Genomic DNA, 12,824 nt, shown 5'->3' on the forward strand with positions numbered 1-12,824 from the left:
AAATCAGCCGAAAAGTATATAAAAGTTCATTTAATCATCATACAATGTTCTGTGAAACTGTTCTGTAGCATACCAACTGCCGTTTCTGCAATTCTGAGCTCAATCGAGTAATCAGAGCCAATTTCCAGATCGAATGAGTGACGAAGGTGCATTTTCCCATATATTTTGGATGAAATCTCCATACAAACTTCAAATCAAATGCGCCAGCTTATGCAACAAGCGATTGAGCTGAAATTTTCAGAGATTGATTTTCTCACCCAAAAACACAATTCTGGGGGGTGCCCCGTGGAATTCGACAACATTTTTTTCTCCCCATACTAAGCTGGGCAAGTCTAATCCGCAACGAACACAACAATATCAGGTAAGTTGCTTGGAGGTATTGTGGCAGGAATTTCATTAGAAGTTTTTGTTAGCAATTTTTGAAGGATTTGCGGAATATTTGCGGTAGTTCTCGGAGGAATAACGACAAGAATTCCTAGCGAATTTTTGAGGGAATTACTGTACTGATTTTAAGCGAAATTTCCACAGAAACTCCTGAATAAATTTACCCAAAATTTCCAGATGAATGAATGTCCAGTGGTCAAAGAATACACTGAATATCCGCAGTCATTGCTAAAGAAGTTATGTAACTGTTTGGATTTCGGATTGCAACAGATGACGTTCTTTGAAAAAAAAAATAGAACGTTGGTTATTCGATGCATTGCTATGGATAATTAATTAAAAGTTTTATTTTCGGGTCTTCACTGATTCTCAAAATAATTTGTCCATTATATAAGATTAATAATCCATACATTTATACTTGCATTATATGTAGTAAGTCAGCGTTTATGCTTGAAACGCAATCGATAGTGTTGTCTGGAGAAAAGAGCCTAGCAATTGAATATATTTTGATTGAAGAAATGTCAGCTCTGCGATTACAATTGAACAATTTAATAGCTTGGTTTTACATATTTTGCCACCTGTAGGACAGGCAATTTTACGCTGCTTTATTATGATTTAGGTCCGAGAGGCACCAAACAAACATCCGTTAAATAGAGGTTATCTCAATGCTTAGGCTAAAGAAATGATTCTTTTTCTTCCACTACGTACTATGGATCACTTGCAATAACTGCTGGTTATGATTAATCTGTTTTTAAATTTATTTTATTTGACTTTTTTCAATTATTTTTCATTAGATTTTGTCATCTGGATTTCCTTTAAACAATAAATTACATATTACGTTATGAATACATGGTAGAGTTTTACCGTTAAAAGTCAGTCATACTGTACAATTGCTTCGAAACTAGATTCGAACACTCTAAATCGTCTGTTCCTGGTCTCGCTACTATTTTGGTCTATCCTCGTCCTCCACTATTCGGAATCGATTTAAACGTTTTGTTACATTCTATTAAAGGTCCCTGTCAGCTGGATAGAGAGGAAACAATCTTAGGTACCATTCACATCCTAAAGTCTATTAGCAATGACGGCATTTGCACCAATATCACCACATCTATCGTAACCATTATCAGGTTCTATTTTAATCAATTTCAACGCTTAGCTACGCTTTTCTGTCTATTTCTACGCTAAATATACGGGAAGTTGTTTTTTGGGAGGATTCGATGGTTCTCGTTCCGACCGCGCTCCACAGATGCGCCAATGAAGATTTCGATAAACCTATTAAAACGCCAAAAGAGAGAAGCCGTTGCATGGAATATTTCTACCGGAAGAGATATCGAACGGCGCGCTTCAGTTGCAAGCACTTCGGAGAGCTCGTCTCAATTTATAGTCTTGATAAGAGAGTGACCCAGGCCATCGCGCATGCGTCGGTCGGAAATGGCAAGAAACATACTTCTATGAGGAGATTCCCACCTTGTTATGTACAATTCGATCTACATCATGTTTTTTTACCTAGTCTACCTTACGGAGATCTGTCACCTAGGGAGAGAACTCCTCTACGTTTGTTTTTTGGAAGAAAGGCAGTGGGAGGAAGATTAATCTCTGAGGATTATGGATACTGATTAACATTTCATACCATAGACACTCTATGTCGCTATGACCTACAATATTTAGCCCAGATGCGACCCGAGCTCTGTTCTCTTCGCTACAAACTATTCGCAGAGTTACGGACTCTAAACAATATCCCCTGTTCCCTATGCATCGTTATCTAGTGCAGCATTCTGTAGAGCGTGACGATCAACCGACCAGACCCCGGGCACACCAGCTTCTAGATCATGCTGATGATCTTGCTGGTGTCCTTGGCCTTACTCAGGGTGTCATGTCATGCGCGGCCAAAGATGGCCGACACGTCCCCAGTGCTCTGAGAGTGTGGCATTCCACCGTGGTGATGATGGTGATGCCCGCCCACGTGGTGACTCGATGGATACTTCGAGCTGGAGTTTATTGTTTGACTGCTGCCATGCTGCTGTTGGTTGATCATCGAGCTGCTGCCATTGTGATTGTTGTTGTTGTTATTATTGTTGTTGTTATGGTGACTGCTGCTGCCGCTGCTGCTACTGATATTGGTGCTGCTGCCACTGTTGTTGTTCGACGAGTTCAGAGTCGTCTTGCGGGCGTGATATAATCGATGCAACGAGTACTGCTGTTGTGCTGTTTCGAGATCTGTTGCTAGAAAAAAGGGAGGTGAATGAAAAAAAGAAACGTTCCATTATAATACATTGCCTGGGTTTTGGATAATTGTGAACAATTATTACTATCACAATGGTGGTCATCTGATATTTCATGCAAACAAATTGAAGCAAAAAATGGGTGCATACTTATACCTGCGTATATGACATTTAACAGTATCGTGAATTGGAGATTTTCTATAACACCTTTAGAAAAGTTGAAGACAATGTTTTAGTGGACATGGTCATCAAATTTGCACTATTTTAACGTCCATAGAAAGTTCAGTTAGTAAAGACCCTTCGAGTTCGCAGGATAACTCTCGGAGGCCAGCAAGAATGTGAATTTCATTCCATGGGTCTGATTCCCGTCGTCGGTAATTTCCAACACAACGAAAGGTAAAATTCCGATCCATAATACCATTATATCCTCCACTGGGACATTGTCGCCTCGAAGTTATTAACTACTATGTTTCTGAACCATGTTACCTTTTTGACATTCATATATTATATAGAGATGATGCGACTCACCACAATCGACCTGCGCAGCAAACAATGGATCACGTTTGGAAGTTTGAAAAATGGAATTGCAAGTTACTTGACCTCACAGCTTGCAACAAGATAATCTGCGACGAAGTACATAGCTGCAATTTTAACCTCGTTATGCTTCAGGAAATATCAACAGTCAAAGCTGTGGCACCTTCAAAGAGCTGGGAACCGGCTTCACAGTGTTGAGAAAGATGTGCCAACGCGTGTTATGATTGCAGCAAGAGGCCTGGATAAGAGAAACACGGATAGAAAATGTAACTCTGCCAACACTGCACCCAATCTTCTTTATTAGGGGCCATCCACAAAGTACGTCACGCTTCTAGGGGGGAGGGGGGGTTCCGAACAGCGTGACGACTCATACAAAAATTTTAGAGGTTTAATACAAAAAGTGTGACGAAGGGGGGAGGGGGGGTTGAAAATAGCCAAATTTTGCGTGACGTACTTTATGGATCTTCCTTAAAGAACAACACATGAAAAAGAAGAAATTCTTTATTCAGGTATAATTTCACATACCACTATTTAATCTTCCACGTTGTCGTGACCGGACGAGGTTTCTAAGCTCGACCGTTTGCCGCAACAATACTCACCAAACTGACTTCCGTCGTCGATTCGTTCTGACACGAACTCGAGAAAACCAAAACATTTGTGCGTTACCATGGAGCTCAAATTAGCTCAATACACATTGATTCGAATTACTCAATAAATGAGTACATATCATTAGAACATATATCAAATGCAGATTTCAAGGAATTGATGGTAATGGCATTTTGCTATAATAATTTTATCATAACATCTAATGCCAATCTTATCCACTACATTCTCCCCTCCTCTACTCTTGAGGTGTTTTATTGCACATTTCATTGAGGTGCCCTCATTACAAATATCTTTGATCCTAGATAAACATTATTAACCAATTCTTATGAATCTATCTTCGATTGAAAATATGAAAATCCAATTCAAATCCCGCACAAATCCAAAACGCATCCAGTCCGAATTAAATCTAAATCCAATCCAAAATAAATCCGAATGCAGTCCAATCCAAATCCAATCCAAATCCAGATTCAGATTGAATCTGGATTTGGATTGGATTTGGATTGGACTGCATTCGGATTTATTTTGGATTGGATTTAGATTTAATTCGGACTGGATGCGTTTTGGATTTGTGCGGGATTTGAATTGGATTGATTCCAATCCAAAACCAATCCAAATCCAATCCAAATCCAATCCAAATTCAATCCAAATCCAATCCAAATTCAATCCAAAACCAATCTAAATAAAATCAAATCCAAATTCAATCCAAATCAAATCCAAATCCAATTCAAATTTAATTCAAATCTAATCCAAATCCAATCAAAATCCCATCCAAATCCAATCCGAATCCAGTCCGAATTAAATCCAAATCCAATCCAAAATCAATCCGAATGCAGTCCAATCCAAATCCAAATTCAATCCAATTCCAATCCAATCCAAAACCAATCCAAATCTATTCGAAAGCCAATCCAAAAATAATAGAATCCAATTCCAATCCAATCCAAATTTAATCGAAATCCAATCCAAATATAATCAAATCCAAATCCAATCCAAAGACAATTCAAATCCAATCCAATCAAAATTAAAATCCAAACCAAATTCAATCTAAATCCAATCCAAATAAAATTCAATCCAAAAAAATCAAATCCGAATCCAATCCAAATCAAATCCAAATCCAATTCAAATTTAATTCAAATCCAATCAAAATCCCATCCAAATCTAATCCGAATCCAGTCCGAATTAAATCCAAATCCAATCCAAAATCAATCCTAATGCAGTCCAATCCAAATCCAATTCCAATCGAATTCCAATCCAAATATAATCCAATTCAAATTCAATCCAATCCAAAACCAATCCAACTGCAATCCACAACCAATCCAAATACAATCCAAATCCAAATCCAATCCAAATAAAATCTAATCCAAATTCAATCCAACTCCAATCCACATCCAATACCAATCAAATCCAATCCAATTAAAATCTAATCCAAATCCAATCCAAATTCAATCAAAACTCAATTCAAATCCAATCCAAATCCTATCGAAATCCAATTCAAATCTATTCCAAACCCGATGCAAATCCAATCCGAATCCAATCCAAATCCAATCCTAATCAAAATCCAATCCAAATTCAATACAAATTCAATACAATCACAAATCCAAAAATTCAATTCAGAACCAACCGAAATCCAATCCAAATCCAATCCAAATCCAATCTAAATCCAGTCCAAATAAAAAATAAAATCCAATCAAAATCCAATCCAATACAAAACTAATCCTACAGTTCAATCCAAAACCAATCCAAAATTCAATTCAAATACAATCAAAAATCCATTCCAACCTAGTCCAATTTTTATTTTTCTCATCGTTGCAATTTTTTTTTCATCCTCTGCCCTTTCGTCAGGGGACGCTAGCAATCCTACCGGGAACGCTAGCATTCCTCATTTTGTTTTGTTTTTTATTTTGCCAACTTTTTTTGCCTTTAAATTTTGTTTTTCTCAATGTGCCATCTTTTTTTGCACCTTTCTTGTCACCCGGCCTACTCCTCTGCCCTTCCGTCAGGGAGCCTACCGGGGACGCTAGCAATCTTAAGTAATTTTTCATCTTATCTTCTATTTCTAACAATTCCTTCCTTCCTTACCTGACCTCGATGACACCGATATTCCGAAATTCTAGATAAAACAGGGAGGTCAACCGACTAAAAATATCACTATTCCAACACTACTGGCTGCGTCATAGTCGTGACCGGACGAGGTTTCTAAGCTCGACCGTTCGCCGCAACAATCAACAGTAGGTAACCAAATCGGTCGCTCAAACAGAATACCATAGCTAGAACTCGCGCTCGAAAACTGTATGACAACCTGTTGACCAAGTCCGATGGGTGCATACTTATGGATGATGAAACCTATGTGAAGGCCGACTTCGCACAGCTTCCAGGATCAAAATTTTATAAAGCAAAGGTTCGAGGAGCTGTCCCTTCCAGATACAAATTTGTTTTTGCGGATAAATTCGCACGCAAATATATGATCTGGCAGGGAATTTGCAGCTGCGGTCAGAAGACAAAGGTTTTCATAACTGAGAAAACGATGAACTCGCAGGTTTACAAAACCGAGTGCCTCCGGAAGCGAGTTTTGCCCTTCATAAAGTCACATAACGGTCCAGTGACATTTTGGCCGGATCTTGCGAGTTGTCACTACAGCCGGGAAGTGCAACAATGGTATAGCGACAACGGAGTTCAGTTTGTTCCAAAAACCCTCAATCCGACAAATTGTCCCCAGCTCAGACCCATAGAAAACACTGGGCTATTATGAAGAGTAAGCTGAAGGTCAAGGGAACTGTCATCAAAATTGCAGCTCACATGAAAAATTGGTGGGATAAAATCGCCAAAACAGTGGACGAGACCGTTGTGCGTTGCTTGATGGGAAAAGTTCGAGAATTTCTTCGAAACCATGACGAATAATTCTATTCGTATTTTTTTCTTGAAATATAATGAATTGTTTGATGTTGTGATGATTTTTTTTAATCCGTTAATTCAAATCCGAAATAAACCCAAATGATGTTGTTCCATTACTAAGTGGGCCATGCTTTACTTCATATGGTCCATATTACCTAACACCAGAACGTGTTAGTTTTACCCCACCATGCTCCAATTTCTTTATAAAACGAATTTTAAGATAAATCATCAATTTAACCCGTACATAAGTTTGAGATTCTCGAGAATCATGCGGATTATTTTTGCCAATTTCTGTTGTAAACGCTTTAAACTGCACATCAAAAATTACATCACCATGGCATTTCAGCCATAGCTCACATTAAATCTTTAATAAACAGAATAATTTTTATTATTTGAATGTAGTAAAATATTTTGCACTCATAATTTGAAACAAGCAATAAAATCCACTTGATAGAGTGCCAAGTTTGTAACGATTTTACCCTATAATAACCCTACATTAACAAAAAAAAAATAAGCTCGTATTGTTATGTGATAAGTGTCGTGACCGGACGAGGTTTCTAAGCTCAGCAAACTGACTTCCGTCGTCGATTCGTTCTGACACGAACTCGAGAAAACCAAAAACATTTGTGCGTTACCATGGAGCTCAAATTAGCTCAATACACATTGATTCGAGTTACTCAATAAATGAGTGCATATCATTAGAACATATGTCAAATGCAGATTTCAAGGGATTGATGGTAATGGCATTTTGCTATAATAATTTTATCATAACATCTAATACCAATCTTATCCACTACACACGTCACATGACAATAGAATCCAATAAACAAAGCAATTTCATTTCATAATCTATCATTGATTTGCATATATTATTCATAACAAATGTAAAATGCATTCAAGATTTGTTAATTCATAAATGGTATTAAATCGAATTTAGCCGTTTTCAGTATTTGAGGCGCAGCTTTGGCTGCTTGACAGGTCTCTTGCTCGATTGGCTGCTGTTTTTTTACGGTTTGATAAGCGGCACATACCAATCCGCGTTTCTCTTATCAAGGCCTCTAGTAGCAGCTATTTAACGCAAGGATGTGCAAGCTGTTCGGCATGACAAATGCTTGGTTATGCGTACCATTGGTATTTCGCGTACCTGAAGAAATTAAATAGAAACAATCTCGATGTCCTTAAACTACTATCCAGCAACTCCTATCTCTACCTCCCCGTAGATTTTTAGATTTATACAGGAATTTATTCGGAAATCACTTCAGAAACTCGTAAAAAATACCCCCAGGAATTAGTTCGGTTAGTCGTCTTCGAAAATTATTTGCAAACAAATCTAAAAATACCTCTTGAAATTTTTTTAGGAATTATTTCAAAAATTTACTAAAAAATTGCCCAAATATTCTTTTGAACACTCCTCCAGAATTTGCTCTTAAGCAGATATTTTTAAGCAAATATTCAGGCATTCTTCCAGGTGTTCCATTCCCTCGGCTCCTGTCACCGGAATTCCTTTCAGGAATTTACAAACGAATTTCTGAAGAAAATCCTGAAGGAATTTCTGAAATTCTTAAGTTTCTCTGCACATTCCTCCAAGAATTCCGTCGGAGCTTCCTCCCGCAAAATCTCGGGAAAGTACTTAGAAGATAGATCCAGAAATGCATCAAAATCCTAAGAATCTATTTATGAATTTCGCGATTTTCCATCGGGATTTTCATTTCGAAATTCCTTCGGGAAATTTTTCGGCAACACGCACGGAAATTGTATCAGGGAGTCCTTCCAAAATTCCCTTAGAAGAATTCCTTCAGAAACTTGTTATGGAAATTGCTCTAGAAATTCCTGCGGAAATTGGTTTAGGAATTCCTTCGAACTTTTTTAAGAAATGCCTTCAGCAATTATTTCAGGAATTTCTCAAAGAATTTCTTTAGTAATTCCTTAAGAAGTTCCTTCGGTAGTTATTTCGAACCTCATCTAGAAATTCTTTAGATTTTTTAAAGAATCCCTTCAGACACTCCTCCGGAAAATTAATTAGTCCCAAATCTTCGGATATTACTTTAATTTTTTTTTGGAAATCACTTGAGAAATTTATTCAGAGCTTCTTTTAAGAACCATTCGGAAATAACTATAAAAGTTCTTTCGGATATTTCATCTGGAAATTCTTTAGAAATCTCCATTAAAACTCTTCCGAAAATTCCTTTGGTATTTCCTATTTCATTGCTTAATAAATTTAATGAAATATTGTTGAAAAAAATAAAAAATAAACAAATCCGTGTGGCTTTATTGAAAGGATTTCCGAAGGGTTTCTTGGAAAAAGTTTCTTAGGAATTTCCGAAGAAATTTACAAAGGGCTTTCCAAAGAATTTTCAGAAGGAATTCCTGGACGAATGTTAAAAGGAATTCCTAGCTTAATTTTCTAAATCAGTCCTGGATTTAATTCCTAGAGGAGTTCTCACGAGAATTTCTGAAGGATTTCCTAAAATATATCCAGAAGAAATTGCCAAATCAATTTCCGAACAAATTCCTAAAGGAATTTCCAAAAAAAAAGCTTAAGAAATTTTCTAAGCATTTCTCCCAAAGGATGTTTTTAAAACAATTTCTGCAGATATTGCAGAATGAATATCCGACAGATTTTCTTCAGGTCTTTCCGAAGAAATTTTCAAAGACATTTTAAAGGAATTCATAGAGGATTTTCCAAAGAAATGTCTAAAAGAATTTCTAAAGAAATTCCTAGAAGATTTCGTAAATGATTTTCCGAAGAAATTTTCAAAATATTCTTAGAATTTCCTTAGGAATTTCTGGATATATCTACGAAGTTATTTTCGGAGAATTTTCAAGGGGAAATACATAGATGAAATTCCGAAAAAGTTGTTGGAGAAATGTACAAAGAAATTCTTGGAGAAATTCAAGAATATCGGAAATCCGGAGTAACTTTGCAAATTTCGTTAGGAATTATAGCTAGAAATTAAATTTTGAAAAATATTCTAAAAAATTCCTAGTGACCTTTCAATTACAAACGATAAACTGCACTAAAATTTCGTAATACTTGAAACTGCCTGATAGTTTTTCGGTTGATTTATCGCTTGACTAATTAACGCCTCCAATTATACTGCCGCTAACCGCAAGTCGAGCACATCTGTAGGGTAAGACGGTATAATATGCCCCCCTAAGGCAAAACCTTGATAACTTTTTACTTTTCATCGCAATTTATGCAAACTTTGTGTTATTTGGTAGTGCAAGAAGTCGCAAATGCATTGCCCGTGAGTAGTCATATAAAAATATTACAGATAACACGTAGTAATGCTTTTTTGAAAAGTCGTGAGAAAATGGATTTCAAAGGTGCCTGGGCAATACGCCCCACCTTAGCCAAAGACGTTCCATAGCCCTTCATTAGTATTTCATCAATCCCATAATAAAAAGGTTACAAATCCTTATGTGCTCGACATTAAAAAACCAACATAAGTCCATTTAATCAGGTTTTAATTACATTTCAATAATTTCCATACAATTTGGAAGCACTACACTGGGGCGTTTTGGCCAGTAAAACATATTTTCGAAAATCGTTACGTTTTTGAAGATGGAAGCAATTTTATATCATATTAACCACTGAGAAAAGTTATTTTGTTGCCCAACTGAGTGTTCCCGTGCAAGTTTTGCGGACAGTATGCTAGCGTCGCTCCAGAATGTTGAGCAAACAAACATGAAAAAGTTACATCAAAACTGTCACTTTTTGTATTTTGCTATTATTTTCATTATGTAATACAAAAATACTTCCACATTCACATAGTACGATGGTTTTACAAATATTTATAGGTACCAACTGATTTTGACCCTTAGTTAGTTATAGTTTTCTAGAAATCAAAGAGGGGCGTTTTGGCCAGGTGGGACGCATTATACCGTCTTACCCTATATGGAACGCCATTTACAGATGTGCTCGACTTGTGGTTAGCGGCAGTATAGTTCTTACTACTGACGCCAAAATATAAATGAACCCATTACGCCAAAAATACTGGTGCCTCACAATTACCAGAAATCTGGCACCGCCAGTGATCATAGCTTCAACACACGAAATTGGAGCGGAAACGAATCTATACCATTTCGTCGATAAGACACCACGTTGAATGGACATTTAGTCGAAATCAGATTTTAGAATGAAGAATCTTCGAACATTTGTTCGAGTGACGTTTGGTCGAAAGCGAATTTTCGGATGAATAATCTTGGGGGCCGTCCAGAAACCACGTGTTCATATATGGGGGGAGGGGGTGTTTGGCAAATGACCACGATAAGCCACGTGGGGGGAGGGGGGGTGTTGCTCTCGAACCACGTGGTCTTTTTTATACGAAAAGCTTCTGGTGAATAACAATAGCGGTGTAAAAATACAAATCATTAAAAGCAAAGCGCATCTTAGGACCGATGCCCACGTAGCGTCTTTTCAAATCAGCGTTGAAAAGACGTAGGTGTGCATCGAAAATAACCGGTAACGCAGAGTCGGTCGCAACGCCGATGCATATCTGCGTTATTTGACCATCTTAGCCTTAGCCTACTTCCATAAAAAAATAAACGAAAAAACAGGTTGCGATTCAATCTCAATTTCCAGAAAAAAAATTGGAAAGGAAAAATGGGAAAATATTTTTAAAAAAATCCGCCACGGCACGCCACCGCCACAGATGGTTTTTGGCATCACGCCGTCGACACTTTTACATTAGCGGATTGCAGCTACAAATTAGAAAAATTTTCATGTTTTTACAATAATCCAAGAAAATAACTTCAAAAGAATTTCTTGTGGATATTCAGGAAAAATCCAGTAAAGAAAAAGAAGTGTTAATTTATTTTTGTTTTGGGAAAATTCTTAATTGTTAATGGAAATTTTGCGTTATTTGTAGAAAATTTATTATTTTTTTATTATTAACTAGCAGACCCGACGAACTTCGTTTCGCCTACAATTGATTTATTCTCTGATTAGATTTCGAGTTATGAAGAAATTGGTGTTTCAGTTGTATGAGATCCCCCCTTTTCAAAGGGGGGAAGGGTCTCGAACCATCTTAAGAACCTTCCCCAGCCACAAAAACCTCTGCATACAAAATTTCACGCCGATCGGCTCAGTAGTTTCGGAGTCTATAAGGTTCAGACAGACAGAAATTCATTTAATTGTATATAGATACCATGATTTATTTATTGGAAATTTCCTAATCGTTATGGTAAATTTAAAAAAAAATTATGCTGAGTTTTCATTTCAGTCGATATCGTATCTTAGAACATCGACTCATATAAGGTCTATTGTAGCTTGTGAAAATAATAAATGAAATCGCATGGGCTCAATGGACCTACTTGGATGCTTAGCGATGCACGAATACATTGTTCAAAACTTGGTTGGTCGGGTCGTTTCAAAGCTCCGTAATATCATGCCTTTGTTTCTTGACATGATTTTTGATACTTTCGAGGATATGCACTTCAGAGTAGTTTGGCACCCGAAAAAAGTACGACTTTTTAGTTCTTTCTAGACTAGTTTTGGCAGGATCGAGTGGAAAACCCTAAATATGTACGTTAAGTCCAAGTAAAAAAATCGTCCTGAGAGGGTTAAATACCAAAATAGGGTATCTGTTCCCATATTAATAACAGCCCGTATATTAATCCCAACCGTCGATAAACCAAATAAAAAATCAATTTATTAACAATTTCTCAAATCGTATGTACACAATAATGGATGTAACACATTCTTGAATGCTTGGAATATTATTCAAAATTTTGTTTATGTAATGTTTTAATTCACAAATATCAAATTATTAAAAGATAAAATTAGAAAGCACTTTTATTTTCATGTTCCTACCTCTGAACTGATGGTTTGATGCACTGCTCGATTGCTACTAGCAGATTCATCTGTTTTCACGGCGTTGTTTTCCACTCAATTTCAAGCTTAAACAATTCTATCCCTTCAAAATTCACTTCACAGCACATAAAGCACATCACATTTTCACTATGAATATAATAATACTTTAAAAACCAACGCGATTTCCTATAGTTTGATATAGGTTTATTTCGAACAACGTCTAAATTATCCTTGTCCGTATTCCAAACTGTTTACATGGCTTGCAGTACTCTCAAGGGTTGCCGACCTAGATTTTTATTTCAAAGCGCTTGAATGAACTTTCACTGTGAAATTCAACTCTTATGTTTGTAAAATAAATTATATCGAAAAGATAAGTT

General features: G+C 36.7%; 1 protein-coding gene across 9 annotated transcripts in view; it reads right to left on the reverse strand.

The window, feature by feature from the left end:
- Nucleotides 1–688: 688 nt before the first annotated feature.
- The window catches only part of LOC134212148 (dual specificity tyrosine-phosphorylation-regulated kinase 2), a 446,248-nt gene continuing 434,112 nt past the window's right edge, over nt 689–12,824 (reverse strand). For 5 of the 9 annotated variants that reach the window (XM_062689744.1, XM_062689749.1, XM_062689747.1 and 2 more), the window contains one exon: nt 689–2,604. In XM_062689744.1, coding sequence (XP_062545728.1) covers nt 2,258–2,604 — 347 coding nt within the window. In that variant the 3' untranslated portion in view covers nt 689–2,257. The remainder of the gene's footprint in view (nt 2,605–12,824) is intronic. The other 4 variants (XR_009979207.1, XR_009979205.1, XM_062689745.1 and 1 more) reach the window with 3 other exon arrangements.

The sequence above is a fragment of the Armigeres subalbatus genome, chromosome 2 (assembly GCF_024139115.2).
Source record: "Armigeres subalbatus isolate Guangzhou_Male chromosome 2, GZ_Asu_2, whole genome shotgun sequence".
NCBI lineage: Eukaryota > Metazoa > Arthropoda > Insecta > Diptera > Culicidae > Armigeres > Armigeres subalbatus.